At 46.4% G+C, this 13,291-nt stretch overlaps 2 protein-coding genes across 2 annotated transcripts; both read left to right on the top strand.

Annotated features, from left to right (window-relative positions):
- The first annotated feature begins 1,187 nt into the window (after nt 1-1,187).
- On the top strand, nt 1,188-2,694 carry LOC120670808 (protein trichome birefringence-like 19). Its single transcript, XM_039950975.1, has one exon. The coding sequence runs from the start codon at nt 1,286-1,288 to the stop codon at nt 2,561-2,563; it is 1,278 nt and encodes a 425-aa protein (XP_039806909.1). The 5' UTR covers nt 1,188-1,285; the 3' UTR covers nt 2,564-2,694.
- Nucleotides 2,695-5,713: 3,019 nt separating this feature from the next.
- Nucleotides 5,714-6,648, top strand: LOC120669234 (tetraspanin-8-like). Its single transcript, XM_039949017.1, has 3 exons — nt 5,714-5,876; nt 5,955-6,232; nt 6,322-6,648. Exons 1-3 carry the CDS (start codon nt 5,714-5,716, stop codon nt 6,646-6,648), a joined length of 768 nt encoding a protein of 255 aa, XP_039804951.1.
- Nucleotides 6,649-13,291: the final 6,643 nt, after the last annotated feature.

The following is a 13,291-nucleotide window of genomic DNA, read 5'->3' as shown; positions in this document are numbered from 1 at the left end:
TCAGCAAACAAAGTGCTCACCTCATTTTTCTACTTGATAGAAGTATTTTGCTTAATCAGATATCTATATGTTTCTACTTCATAGAAATATATTTTTGTTTGTTGATTAATCAAATCACGATTATACCATGTGAACACATTCGAGGATAAATAGGTTAATAGTGCTTAGTCAATTGTATGCCTTGAGCCCTCATCCATGTCAACAATGGTTTGCCGCGTGTTCTTTCTAGTTGAAGACTACTTTGCCTAGTAATATTACACTATCTGAATCTGCATTTGGTTTGGTTTGAGCTGAATCTGAATTTGGTTTGGTTTGAGCTGAATTTGAAGTTTGCTTAGTAATGAACTAATGATGCATTTAGTTTGAGCTGAATCTGCTCCCAAGATTTAGGATTCAGAATAGTCGGTGAATAGCATGAATGTTTTTGTCTATTGGAGTTATGTACAGCTTGTTAATACGTCAGTGCGCCTATTAGCCAGTCTGTTCAATGTGCTATTTGGCCAATGTGGTCGGTGTACTGATTGGTAATGGAGACGTCACATCCCTGAAGTTGGGGATTTGTGCTTAACTGCTGAATTGATATTTGCCACACTTTTACAGAATTAAGTGGTTCTTTGACAGCTTTCTGAATTGAGAACGAAAATGATTCTCACCTTTTATTTTCATGGTCCTTATCTAGAGCAGTGTGGTTTTCTGTCACAAACCCGATCAGAGCGGATGCGCTACCAGCCTAAGGATAAGGAGGTCAAACTCAGCCAGTGGCCATCTTCAGATATGAGGCACTTCTACAAACAATTTAAGAACAGTTTGCACGACATTGCTGCTGCAGATTAGAAACCTGTTGCCATCGTCAATTCAATCACAATTAAAGTTGGTTTCCTTTGTTTTCTTATATCCTGTTTGCACGACATTGTTCAGTGTTGACAGTAGTTGGTAGCAGCTACACCGTCTGCATGTTTTGGTGCAGATATGCACTCTGTTTCAAGTAGCCCATCCTCATCCAAACACGCTATGTACAGTGCATAGCATTTGCGAAGCACTCTAGCTGAGTTGACTTTTTGGTGTCAGTGGGGCCCGCCCACTACTTCTCCACTAGTACTAGCTGCACTAAACATTACTAGAAAACAAACATTTTAGATCCTTTGCTGAGTTGACTGATCACCCCAAATTATAATCACGGACACGGATCACACATTCTGCCTTCAGATTAGCAACGCACCTGCGCTCCCGCGCAGTGCGTAGACATCCACAGCCACGACGTCGATGTCTGCCGGCTGCCCACCCCATGAAGACACTCCCGGTGATCCCTTCCCTCCGCGGCCACCTCGCCGGAGCTCGCCGCACCCGCCATGACTCTCCCAAGATCATGTCCGTTCCCGCCCTCGTCGCCTTCCTCATCTTGGCAGCCGTCACGTTCTCGGTCGTTTTCCTCGGCCCCTTCCAGTGGTCACCCACCTCCTCCCTGATCTCCTCCAGCGCCGGCGCCGAATGCGACATGACGCGTGGCCAGTGGGTGCGCGACCCCGCCGCGCAGCCGTACTACACCAACGCGACGTGTGCCTTCATCGAGGGCTACCAGAACTGCATGAAGCACGGCAAGCCGAGCCTTGAGTTCCTGCGGTGGCGCTGGCGGCCCGACGGCTGCGGCGACGAGCTGGGCCGCCGCTTCGACCCCGCGAGGTTCTTCCGGCTCGTCCGGGGCAAGTCGATCCTCTTCGTTGGGGACTCGCTGGCCAGCAGCCACGTCCGGTCGCTCGTGTGCACCTTAGCGCAGTTGGAGGAACCGGAGAGGTCGCGCTCGCCGGGGGGATTCGAGCACTGGTGGTTCCCGGCGCACCGGTTCACGGTGACCTTCTTCTGGACGCCGTTCCAGGTGCGGTGGCGCCTGACGCGGGGGCCGCCGGAGGCGATCGGGCCGGAGAGGCAGGGAGAAGTGTTCGCCGGCCCCACCGACCTCCACCTCGACGAGCCCGACCAGCGGTGGGCGCCGGCCGCCAAGGGCCACGACTACGTGGTCGTGTCCGCGTCGCACTGGTTCACGCGCCCCGCCGTGTACTACCGCGGCGGCCGCGTCGCCGGGTGCCACGGCTGCGGCATGGCGAACGTCACCGCGCTCAGGCCGGAGCACGCGCAGCGCGCCGCGTTCCGCACCGTGCTCCGGGCGCTCGCCGGGATGGAGGGGTTCAAGGGGACCGCGATCCTGCGGACGGTGGCGCCGACGCACTACGAGAACGGCGGGTGGTTCGACGGCGGGGAGTGCACGGCCACGGAGCCGGCCGACCCCGAGGAGCCGGTGGAGATGGCGGAGCCGGAGGGCGAGTTCTACAGGGCGCAGGTGGAGGAGTTCGCGGCGGCGGCGGAGGCCGCGAGGAGGAACGGCGTGAGGCTGAGGCTGATGGATGTGACCAAGATGATGCTTCGCCGGCCAGACGGGCACCCCGGCCGGTACGGCCACGGCCCCGGCGAGCACGAGGGCTTTGACATTGACTGCTTGCACTGGTGCCTGCCGGGACCGATCGATTTGTGGAACGACCTGCTGCTTCAGATCCTTGCCGGCCGTTAGACGTGTTCCGTTGCCGTTGTCTTGGTCTTGGGATCGGATCAGCGAGTGGGCAAAATGAAAATGAAAATTTTCCTTCGGTTTTGATGATGTTCTATTGAATTTTTGTTGGCCATCCATTGATATATACTTCCTCGGTCTCATGAAATATGCAATTTTGTGTTTGAAACATCCTAAGAAGACTGCGAATTGGAACTCAACTACTTGCCTAATTACAGGATCAGATGACAAATAAAAAGCTTTTTTACATCACCACTAATCTGTCTAAAAAATAGAATTAATCTCTTCGTAGGATGGAGGGAGCATATGAAACAGGCGCTTCAATCGTGGTTCTTTTTTCTACCTTTGCTCTTGTCACTTAAGATCACTCCACAATAATGTTCAATGCAGGGGCGGAGCTACACATACTCATTCAATGATTTTGTGAAACTCAGTGAGGAATCACTTACGTGTGGAGTTGACAACACTGTGAGAGAGAGCTCACATCGGTGGCTTCGACCGCTGGCTCCGCCCCTAATGTTCATCATCACGAAACAATTAATGCTTCAAATGACGCACATAGCCGGGGTTTGATTTTAATTTTGGCTGCAACGTGCAAGCGCGCAAGGTGAGTCCCGCTTTATATTACTAATAAGCAGCCACTACAGTTTTACTTGCCCACCACACGGGCACGATCCTCTTATTTGCCTGCTTCTAGCAGATATCTCCCAAGTGAGCCCAATATTTCTATCCAATCCGACCCCAAATTAAATAAATCCGGTAGCAACATGAACCCATCGGGCCTGTTTGGTGAGGCTATGGTTTAGTCAAAATGGGACGCAATAAGTTATCGCCGAACACTACTATAAAAACAATTTGTAGTAACATTTCATATTTTTTCCAGGGACGAACATAAAATGTCACATGTTCCTAAAATGAGCTCGGGTAATTTGATCTGCTTTTGGAAATACTTTTTTAGGAACAAGTCCCCCATCACCGCCCCTAAAAATTGGTTCCATTTATAGGGGCGGGTCGCCCGACCCTACAAATGGTTTTTTTTGGAGCGGATCACCCGGTTGTCAAAAGTTACATACCACTCTTCCTCCTCCTCCCAAGAGCCCATTGCTTGCTCAGGAGAGGTGCTGCCCGAAAATCTAAAAAAAAGAAGGAAGATTTTAAACTTGATTTTCTTCAGGAGAGCCCATTGCTTGCTCAGGTAAGTTGATGCTAATTCCATATCATTTCTAAGCTCTTTTGTTAGTAATTTTAAGGCTCAAATGCAGATCCCTTTGCCTCTAGCTAAAATAATCTCTATGATAAGAATTTGCCATTTGAGGCACTATTTGCCTCAAACTTTTGGATTAAGTTGTGTTATTTTTGTAGGAGAATAAGATTATGTAATCATTTGGACTCAAACTATAAGTTTTAGCCTCATAGATAAGTAAATGATATCCTAGATCTATGGAGGAGACAGAAGAATTTTTGTTTTTTTCTATCTTAACACACATGCATGTTAAATTTTTATAAGAATTAGTGGTACAATAATATGTTGAGTTTTAATTTTTTTATATAACATTTTGCATCATCTACACATATATTATATATAGAAGTATTTATTTATGGCCATTTAGAGTTCTATTTCTTTTGAGAAAAAGATTTCCAATTTCTCACATATATAAAAATATGTATTTATGGCCATTTGGGGTTCCATTTACCTCAATCTTTTTTCTATATTCATACACATGCATGATAGTTTTTCCTTAAACTTTAGTGGTACAACAATAGGTTAATTGAATTTTGGTTTTTAGGAGATGTTAAATTGTCTTTTTCCAATATCTACTCTTATATAGAAGTTTATATTCATTCATTATTAATTTATCAAATTACTAAAGAGACTGTTTAAATCTATTTAAATTATTTGTTGCTGTTAAGAGATGGATAGGATATGGACGGACACCTATTTTCGTGGAGAGCTTAATACATTCATTCAAATTGTGGAGAACCACGTAAGAAATGAGAAGACTCGGAGGATATACACTACCCATGCAAAAGCCTGCAAGAATTTGAGGGTATTCAGCGACCCAACTATAATCAGATAACATGTGTTGGTGAGTGGTTTTTTTTTAGAATTACATAATCTGGAAGTAGGTGATTAATGCTCCCTATCCGACGAATAATCCACTGGATGAAATCATACAAGAGCAGTTTGATAGAATGTTTGATACTTATGATAATTTTGATGATGGTGGCGGCGATGATGATGGTGTGGGTGGATTCCTTGGTGATGATGTGGATGACGGGCCCATCGATGGTGATAGTTGAGACGATGAACTTGATGACGGTAATTTTCTAAACCAGTTGTTGCGCTATACCAAAGCGGAGCTATTGGTTGGTAGTGTCAAGGGGTTAGCAAACTTGGAGACGGTGAAAAATTCAGCAAAGGATAATGTATACGAGCTATCAAAGGGATGTACGAAAATACTGCACCATGCTCTGTTTCAATCTTGAGTTGTTGAATTTAAAGGCTAAGCATAGTTGGTTAGGCGGTAGTTATAACAATCTTCTGCGTATGTTGGTTTGGTTGCTTCCAAAACCAAATATAATTTCAGCCAACACACATCAAGCAAAAAAGTTTGTCACCCCGTTTACGATGAGTGTGGAATGAATTCATATATTGGTACGCTTATTCGTGCGAATGCATAGGGAAAACTGAGTGATTCCCCCTAACAACACTATTCCACATGCCGTTAAAAACTGAGGACCAATAACAAAAGCAAAACCCCACAGTTTAAGGCCAGCCTCCTCTTGCACACACTTGTTCCCCTGTCTGCCTCTCCTGCGTTCAGTCTTTGACCTCCTCAACCCCAAAACACCCGGAGTCCCGAGATCAAACAACTGTCAAAGCTCATTCCTTTCTGCACAAAACCGCATGAAGTTCCAGTTTTTCTCACAAGCTGAAACGAGTAATCACAAGCAGTATCCACAATCTTTTACAACACTGCCAATTCTCCCCATTTCTTGCTCCAAAACCACGAAGAACTGCATCAGGATCAGTCGGAATCCCAATCTTGTATACAATGAGATATCTGCATATATCTGCGTGTAGCAACATCCATTGATCTCTGCTACATCGCAAGTTTGTAGCACGCAATTGCACAGGTGGTGTCATCGTCAATGGCGAGGCTGAGTCACGGCCTCCTGGGCGCTCTCAACCTGGTGACGCTCCTCCTGTCCCTGCCGGTGCTGTGCGCGGGCGTCTACTTCCGCATGCGCGCCGCCACGGAGTGCGAGCGCGTCCTGCAGCTCCCCGTCATCTCGTTCGGCTGCGCGCTGCTGCTGGTCTCCCTCGTCGGCCTCGCGGGCGCCTGGGGACACCGCGGCGCCGCCACGCCGTTCCTCTGGGCGTACGTGATGTTCATGTTCCTGCTCGTCGTCGCCGTCTTCGCGCTCACCGTGTTCGCGTTCGTGGTCACCAACCGCGGCGCGGCAGGCGCCGTGTCCGGGCGCGGGTACCGGGGGTACCGCCTCGGGGACTACTCCGGCTGGCTGCAGGCGCGGATCGCCGAGCCCGAGACGTGGCGGCGCGTCGAGAGCTGCCTCTCCGAGGCACGCGTGTGCGGCGGCCGGCCGTCCGACGGCGCCGTGGGCCGAGACGCCACGGAATTCTACAAGCGACACCTCTCGCCCATCCAGGTACACCGAGTTCGATTACTGGTTCTTTGCAAACCTGAAACGATCGTGCATGCGTGAGAGCATCATACGTGTTCGCGTGCAACGTGCAGTCTGGTTGCTGCAAGCCACCGACGCGGTGCGGGTTCCGGTACGTGAACGCCACCTTCTGGGCGGCCCCGGGATCGGGGTTGCCCGCGGCGGCGGCCAGCGACGGTGACTGCCGGGCATGGAGCAACGACATGCAGGTGCTGTGCTTCGAGTGCGACGCGTGCAAGGCCGGCGTGCTGGCGACTGTCAAGACGAAGTGGAAGGCGGTCGCGACCGTGAACATTGCCATCCTCGTGCTCCTCGTCGTTGTCTACACACTCGGGTGCTGCGCGTTGCGCAGCAATGGCGGAAGCCGGTACTTCAAGGACGGTGGGGCTGACAAAACCTGAGCCATAGACCGCCCAACAACGATCGAGTTGAACTTGAAAGTGGTTTAGGTTAGAAATGTATGATTATTTCTATCTTGAAATCGCCAATGTGAATAATGGATTAATTCTAATATACAAATTTAGTTTGATGGATGCTAAATTATACTGTTATAGAAGTAAGGGGTTTCAAACTTTCAATTCCCTCTCCTCTTCCTTAATTAACTATAAGCTCATGAATGTGTATGTGCTATGTGTGCGCTATGAGACATGCAGTTTGGCTATGACCAAACATTTATTCAATGCACGTGCATGTGTTTTGCCTTGCGGTGTCAAGCAAATAAGCAATGGATGGCAGTTGGCTCTATAGATGGCCACATGGGCGGCATGGCCCCACACGGCATGATCCTGATTGGGCACGGAATGATTCTAACTCGGCACCATGAGGCACGGTCGGCTAATCGTGTCTAGCCGTGCCGGCAGTTCCGACGGCTGAGGCACGGCACTATAAGCGCGCATAACCGGTCATGAGATTTCAGGGGCCCGAGAGGAGACTTAAACTAAGGGGCCTTTAATGATAATAACAATGGTAGTAATAAATAAATAGATAAGGTATTTACACAGTAGTACCACTGAACACTCAAATGCATAATAAACAATTATTAATATCAAGCAATCTATATATTTTACCTTAAAAGTTCCCTTTAATAATTCTTGAAGTGCTCGTATCTATCAAGGGCTCATCTCTACGATTCGATGAACTCATCTATTTGTTTCCTCTTTCACCTTTTCTCAATGCCCGATGGATATTGTCTACAAGATGACATGATAGTACTCTATGCTGAAACTATAAGAGAATGAATTAGTCATGGGTGTCAATAATTTAGGTCAAAATGGGAGCATATAGACTATTATATTGTCTAAGAACCTCCTTGAATATAATACCTGGTACTCCCTCCATTCCAAATTGTAAGCCATTGCAACTTTTTTGGAGAGTCAAAACAGATGCTTGTGTCAGTTTATTCAAGTCAACCATATGGCAGAGGCGGTATAAGTTCAAGCAGCACTCTACACATGCTACATCATATAATTTTAACATTCATGGCTACCCCTGTCATTCGTGGTGCGTTATATTAATACTATTTAGTAGCAGTTATCCAATCTGCTTCTATTCCCAGTTTGTGTAATACACTTTTTTCTTTTACTATAATCAGTAAACTAACACTTCATCTTTGCATTATGAAGATATCAATGGATACTATCTATACAGAAGCTATTGCTGATGGGCAGCCACCATTGACTAGTGCTAAGGTTGTTAATTTTCAAGATCATCTCGCAGAACAGGTCCAATGCCACTTTCTTCAAGAACGCTGGTATTCCTCCTCGGAGATTCCATCAGCTAGAGAACAAGTGCTATGTCAAAAACTGCTGAAAACAAGGTGCAGTTGTTTTGGAGAAGTTAAAGATTTAAAGAAGAGGAGTGAAGCAGCACCAATGCAGTAATCTCATCCTTATGAAAATCTTGCAGGTGAACCCCCGCTGGTACCTCTTCTCAGCCTTGATCATGTGTGGAACTGTTGTCATAACTTGCAGTGGTTGTCTGATGTCCAAATGTGTTTCTGAACAGCCAGTTAACTAATTGTGGTGGAGTGATGAAATTATTTGGTTGTAACTTATATGTGGTATTGTAAGTGCATCTAGGCCCTAATGAGTTTTGGTGGATTGATTGACAATATGATTAAAGGACTAACGATATTATTGAAGTTGTCATGAGTAGGGGTTTATTTGCAAATCAATTATTGTCATTAGCTCATGAGATATAGAATCAAACAAAAGGCAAATATTATTGAATATCAAGCATGGTGTGAAGAGAAACAAGAAACAAGTGTTCATGCAATGATAACAAGTGGTTTCTATATATAGCTTGGTATTAATTGAGAAGTGTTTGATTGAAAGAATGATTGCAAAGCAAGACACATGTTTGAGATTATTTCTTATTCAAGTCCTTGATGTTTGGAGGAAGCTTGAGATATGGAGTATTAATTATGAGATCAAGCTCAAGCAATCAAATAGAAAGTTCAAATGGAATTCATTGTTGATGTGCAAAGCTTAACTCAATGTGGCAAGGGTAAGTGTTGAAGAAACCAAACGAGATGACTAGTGCGAGGGACTAAGCAAGCTTTGGTGAAGCGACGGCTTACCATGTGCGAATTGCTAGGGTGAAGTTGCTAGTATCCGTGGGGTGTTCGAAGTATCATACCTAAGCCTTGTTGGAAGAAGCAATGCAATGCATCAAATATTTTATGGAGTGACTCGGATTCAAGGACATATTTTCCTAAGATATGGAATTCCTTAGTCACTAGGTCAAGTATGGATTTGCTCAAGAAAAGAGAATGCAATGTTGAAATCCCAAGATTAACAAAGTCAAATTATGGCAAGACTGAAGTGATTCAAGGCTCAAGTGGTTGAATTGTGTTTCATATTTAATTTGTGTATAGGTATGTCGTACTATCAAGATGGATGCAATATTGTTTATTTGACTCGGTCAGAAGTGCTCATAGATCACCCAAGTGAGGATCCTGAGAGAAAATCTCTGAGAACTAATTTAAAAATACTTGAATGATCAGGTCTTGACTTGGTGGACCAAGTGGAGTCTTATAGCAGTGGTTCAGGGTTCTCTAACCCTGACCGGTCTGGGGGACCGGTCTGACTGGTTAGGGGGAGTAACGACTAGTTTCAGCCAGACCGGTCTGACTGGTCTGGAGGATCAGTCTAGTCTGACAGTCTCAACAGCTAGTTTTTGAGTTGTGGGTATTTATATCTCTTGGCCCTCTCTTGCGAGGGTGTTGGTAAAAGTGCATCTAGGCCCCTAATGGGTTTTGGTGAATTGAGTGAGAAACATGATTAAAGAACTAACACTTTATTTGAGATATCATGAGAGGGACTTATTTGTATATCATTTATGCATTGACTCATGTGAAAAGAATCAAATTAAAGAGAAGCTTATTGTTGAAAGTCAAGCATATTGTGAAGAAAAGCAAGAGACGAGTATTCATGAAATATTATCAAATGGACTCTAGTTATGGCTTGGCACATTTGAAGTACAAATTGTTGAAAGCATTATTGCAAGACTTCATGGTTTTATAAAAATAAAAAGAGACATACACTTGTGAGCTAGATATATTTGTCTTATTTATGGAAGCTTGCAATGCGTGAAATATAGTTATCATTCATGATCACAACACAAGACAAAAAAATGAAGATATGAAAATGGTATATGGAATTTATTGTTGGTGTGCAAAGCTTAACTCAACATAGCAAGGGTAAGTGATGAAGAAACCAACCGAGATGACTAGTGCGAGGGACTAAGCAAGCTTTGGTGGAGCGACGGCTCACCATGTGTACAAATTGCTAAGGTGAAGTGCTAGTATCCGTGGGGTGTTTGAAGAATCATATCCAAGCCTTGTTGTGAGAAGCGATGCAATGCATCAAAATATCTTATTGGAGTGACTTGAGGATCCAAGGATTGATTTGCAAAGGTATTGGGACTCTAAGTCACTAGCTCAAGTATGGATTTGCTCAAAAGAGAAGATTATGCAATGTTGGAATCTCAAGTTTGAGAAAATCAAAGTATGGCAAGACTAAAGTGATTCAAGGCTCAAGTGGTTGAATTGTGTTTTAAATTTAATCTTGAGTATAGGTATGCCGTACTATCAAGAGGAATGCAACATTGATTATTTGACTCGGTCAAAAGTGCTCATAGATAACCCATGAGAGGATCCTGAGAGAAAACCTCTGAGATCTAACATAGAAATACTCGAATGATCAAGTCTTGACTTGATGGATCAAGTAGGGTCTTATAAACAGGGGTTTCGAGTTCTCTGGCCCTGACCGGTCTGATCGGTCCCCGGGCTAGTTTATTTGAATAGACCGGTCTGACCGGTCTGGGGGACCGGTCTGACCGGTCTGTACTGACAGAGCAACAGCTAGTTTTTGGGAGTAGGTTATTTATACCCCTCAGCCCTCTTCTTTGAGGGATGCTGGTTCTTGGCATTCTCTTGAGCTTCTTGAGGCATTTTCTAGACCAGCTAGCTCTCCCCAACACTCTTTGTGAGTTGTGCTAACTAGATTACTTATCTTTGGATTGGGTTGAGAGATTGAGTATGTGTGAGCAAAGTGATCATTGTGAGAGCTGCATTTGGAGCAGCTGAGAGCATCCATAGCTTGAGCACTCTTGGTTCCGTCAAAGATTCAATTTGGATTTGTTACTCTTGGAGGTGTGCCTCCTAGACAGCTAGGTGTCGCCAGCTAGCTCCCGACGGTGTGGTGAGCAGCGGCAAGTTTGTGCGGGGCGTGATCTTGCCACCTTGGTGGAAAGGATCAAGATAGTGGAAAGGAGGAGTGGTTGAAAAAGACCCAACTCAAGGGATCGAGTTGCAAGAGACTCATGCCCAACGAGTTCCTCAACGGAGACGTAGGATTCACGTTGGTGAATCTGAACTTCGGGAAACAAATCCTTGTGTCTCCTTTATGGGTTGTCTCACTACTCATTTCTCTAGCTATTACTTTGTGCTTCCACTTCGATCTACTCGGTGGTGTTGTTTTTGTGTGTGTGCAGGGACTAGAAATATACTTGACATCATCTACAAAGACACTACACCAAGTTACATTTGTGCTAGAGTCAAAGAGGGGCGAAACTCTGATTATGGGCAGGTTCTGCACAGGACCGGTCTGACCGGTCTACACAACCGGTCTGACCGGTTGCCTTTTGATTTCTGCGGCTAAGTCCTTGACCGGTCTCTGTGTTGATAGTGCTTTTAAGTGTTGAATTTTGTAGAAATTTTAGAATGCTTATTCACCCCCCTCTAGGCGACATCCAAGATCCTTTCAGTTGGGGAGAAAACACCACCAATTAGTAGAAAGGGGAGAAAGGCACCGAGCCAGCGCAAGTGAGTACTCAAGGGAGTGAAAAATGCTCATGGGGGGGGGAGAGAGAGAGAGCTCTCTTGACCCCTAGGGTCACCTATATATAGGAGGGGACGGGGGTGGCAATTTTCTGTCAGCCCCCTTGTGAGTACAAGATTTACATATTGGTCCTTGGGCCGCCACATTTGGCCCATTTACAACATGGGCTGGGCCATTCCCCCAACAGTAGCCCCTCAACTACTTTGTTCTAATCGGTATAACAAAACATAGTAGCGGAATACACAGGAAGTGCCCCAGCTCTATCTATGACCTCGGCCATGAGGACTGTCCTCATGACCGCCCGTTCGTACGCCTCGCTATAAACTCCATCCAAAAATCCAGTAGGACAAAACAAATGGAGAAAAGAGCACGCACGCCTAGCGGGCCCACATATACATGACGATACACTCCAGTTAGTGATTGTCTTCAGTCTTAACGATGATGAAGGTCTTCGGTGGTTGCGAATGTCTTCGGCGGTGATGAAGGTCTTCGGCGGTGATGAAAGCGGAATCTTTGTCGCTTGACTTTGGTTGGACGTCATTGTCTCCATGAATCACTCTTCATTGTAGTTGATGTAGTTGAAGTAGAGGATGCTGTGTCTTCAGCTCTCCGCTTTCGAGCGCTGGTCAAGACTTGATGCGCAAAGTGATGCTAGTCTGCCCTGTATCCAGCCCCTCTTGGCCGGAGTTCGTAGTGGGGGGAGCGAAGGTTCTTCAGGAGGAGAAGCCAAAACAACCGATGTCGAGGGTCGAAGTAGTTGCTGCCGAAGTGGAAGGCGGGCCCCTCGAGTCGAGTTGTGTCGACGTGGGCGAAGGCTGAAGTCTTCATCTTCGAAGTAGAAGGCAAGCCCCTTGGGTCGAACAGTGTTGACGCAGGAGAAGGCCGAAGCCGAAGTCATCATCGCCGAGGTAGAAGGCGAGTCCCTCGAGCCGAGTTGTGTCAGTGAGGGCGAAGGCCGTAGTAGTCATCACCGAAGTCGAAGGCGAGCCCCTCGAGCCGAGCTGTGTCGACGAGGGCGAAGGCCGTAGCAGTCGCCAAAGCTGTTGGGGAGAAGACTCCACCAAGAGTAGAAAGAGGGGAAAGGCACCGAGCCAGCGCAAGTGAGTACTCAAGAGAGTGAAAACTGCTCATGGGGGAGAGAGAGCTCCCTTGACCCCTAGGGTCACCTATATATAGGAGGGGACGGGGTGGCAATTTTCTCCCAGCCCCCTTTTGAGTATAAGATTTATATATTGGTCCTTGGACCGCCACATTTGGCCCATTTACAACATGGGCTGGGCCATTCGCCCAACAGAGAGCTGCTGGTTCCTTGACTTATTCTGAGCTTCTTGAGACATTTTCTTGACCAGCTAGCTCTCCGCAACACTCTTTGTGAGTGGTGCTAACTAGATTGCATATCCTTGGATTGGGTTGAGAGATTGAGTTTGTGTGAGCAAAGTAACCATTGTGAGAGCTGCATTTCGAGCAACTGAGAGCAACCATAGCTTGAGCACTCTTGGTTCTGTCAAAGATTCAATTTTGCATTTGTTACTCTTGGAGGTGAGCCTCCTAGACGGCTAGGCGTCGCCGGCTAGCTCCTGACGGTGTGGTGAGCAGAGGCAAGTCTGTGCGGGCGTGATCCTGCCCCCTTGGTGGAAAGGATCAAGATAGTATAATGGAGGAGTGGTTGAAAAAGACCCAACTCAAGGGATTGAGTTGCAAG

The sequence above is a fragment of the Panicum virgatum genome, chromosome 4N, assembly GCF_016808335.1.
Source record: "Panicum virgatum strain AP13 chromosome 4N, P.virgatum_v5, whole genome shotgun sequence".
Lineage (NCBI taxonomy): Eukaryota > Viridiplantae > Streptophyta > Magnoliopsida > Poales > Poaceae > Panicum > Panicum virgatum.
This window is presented reverse-complemented; position numbering and strand designations above follow the sequence as displayed.

Coding starts and splice junctions, on each gene's coding strand:
- LOC120670808 (XM_039950975.1), top strand. CDS start 1,286: ATGAAGACACTCCCGGTGATCCCTTCCCTCCGCGGCCACCTCGCCGGA.
- LOC120669234 (XM_039949017.1), top strand. CDS start 5,714: ATGGCGAGGCTGAGTCACGGCCTCCTGGGCGCTCTCAACCTGGTGACG. Junction 5,877..5,954: donor GTTCGGCTGCGCGCTGCTGC/TGGTCTCCCTCG, acceptor CGTACGTGATGT/TCATGTTCCTGCTCGTCGTC. Junction 6,233..6,321: donor GACACCTCTCGCCCATCCAG/GTACACCGAGTT, acceptor TGCAACGTGCAG/TCTGGTTGCTGCAAGCCACC.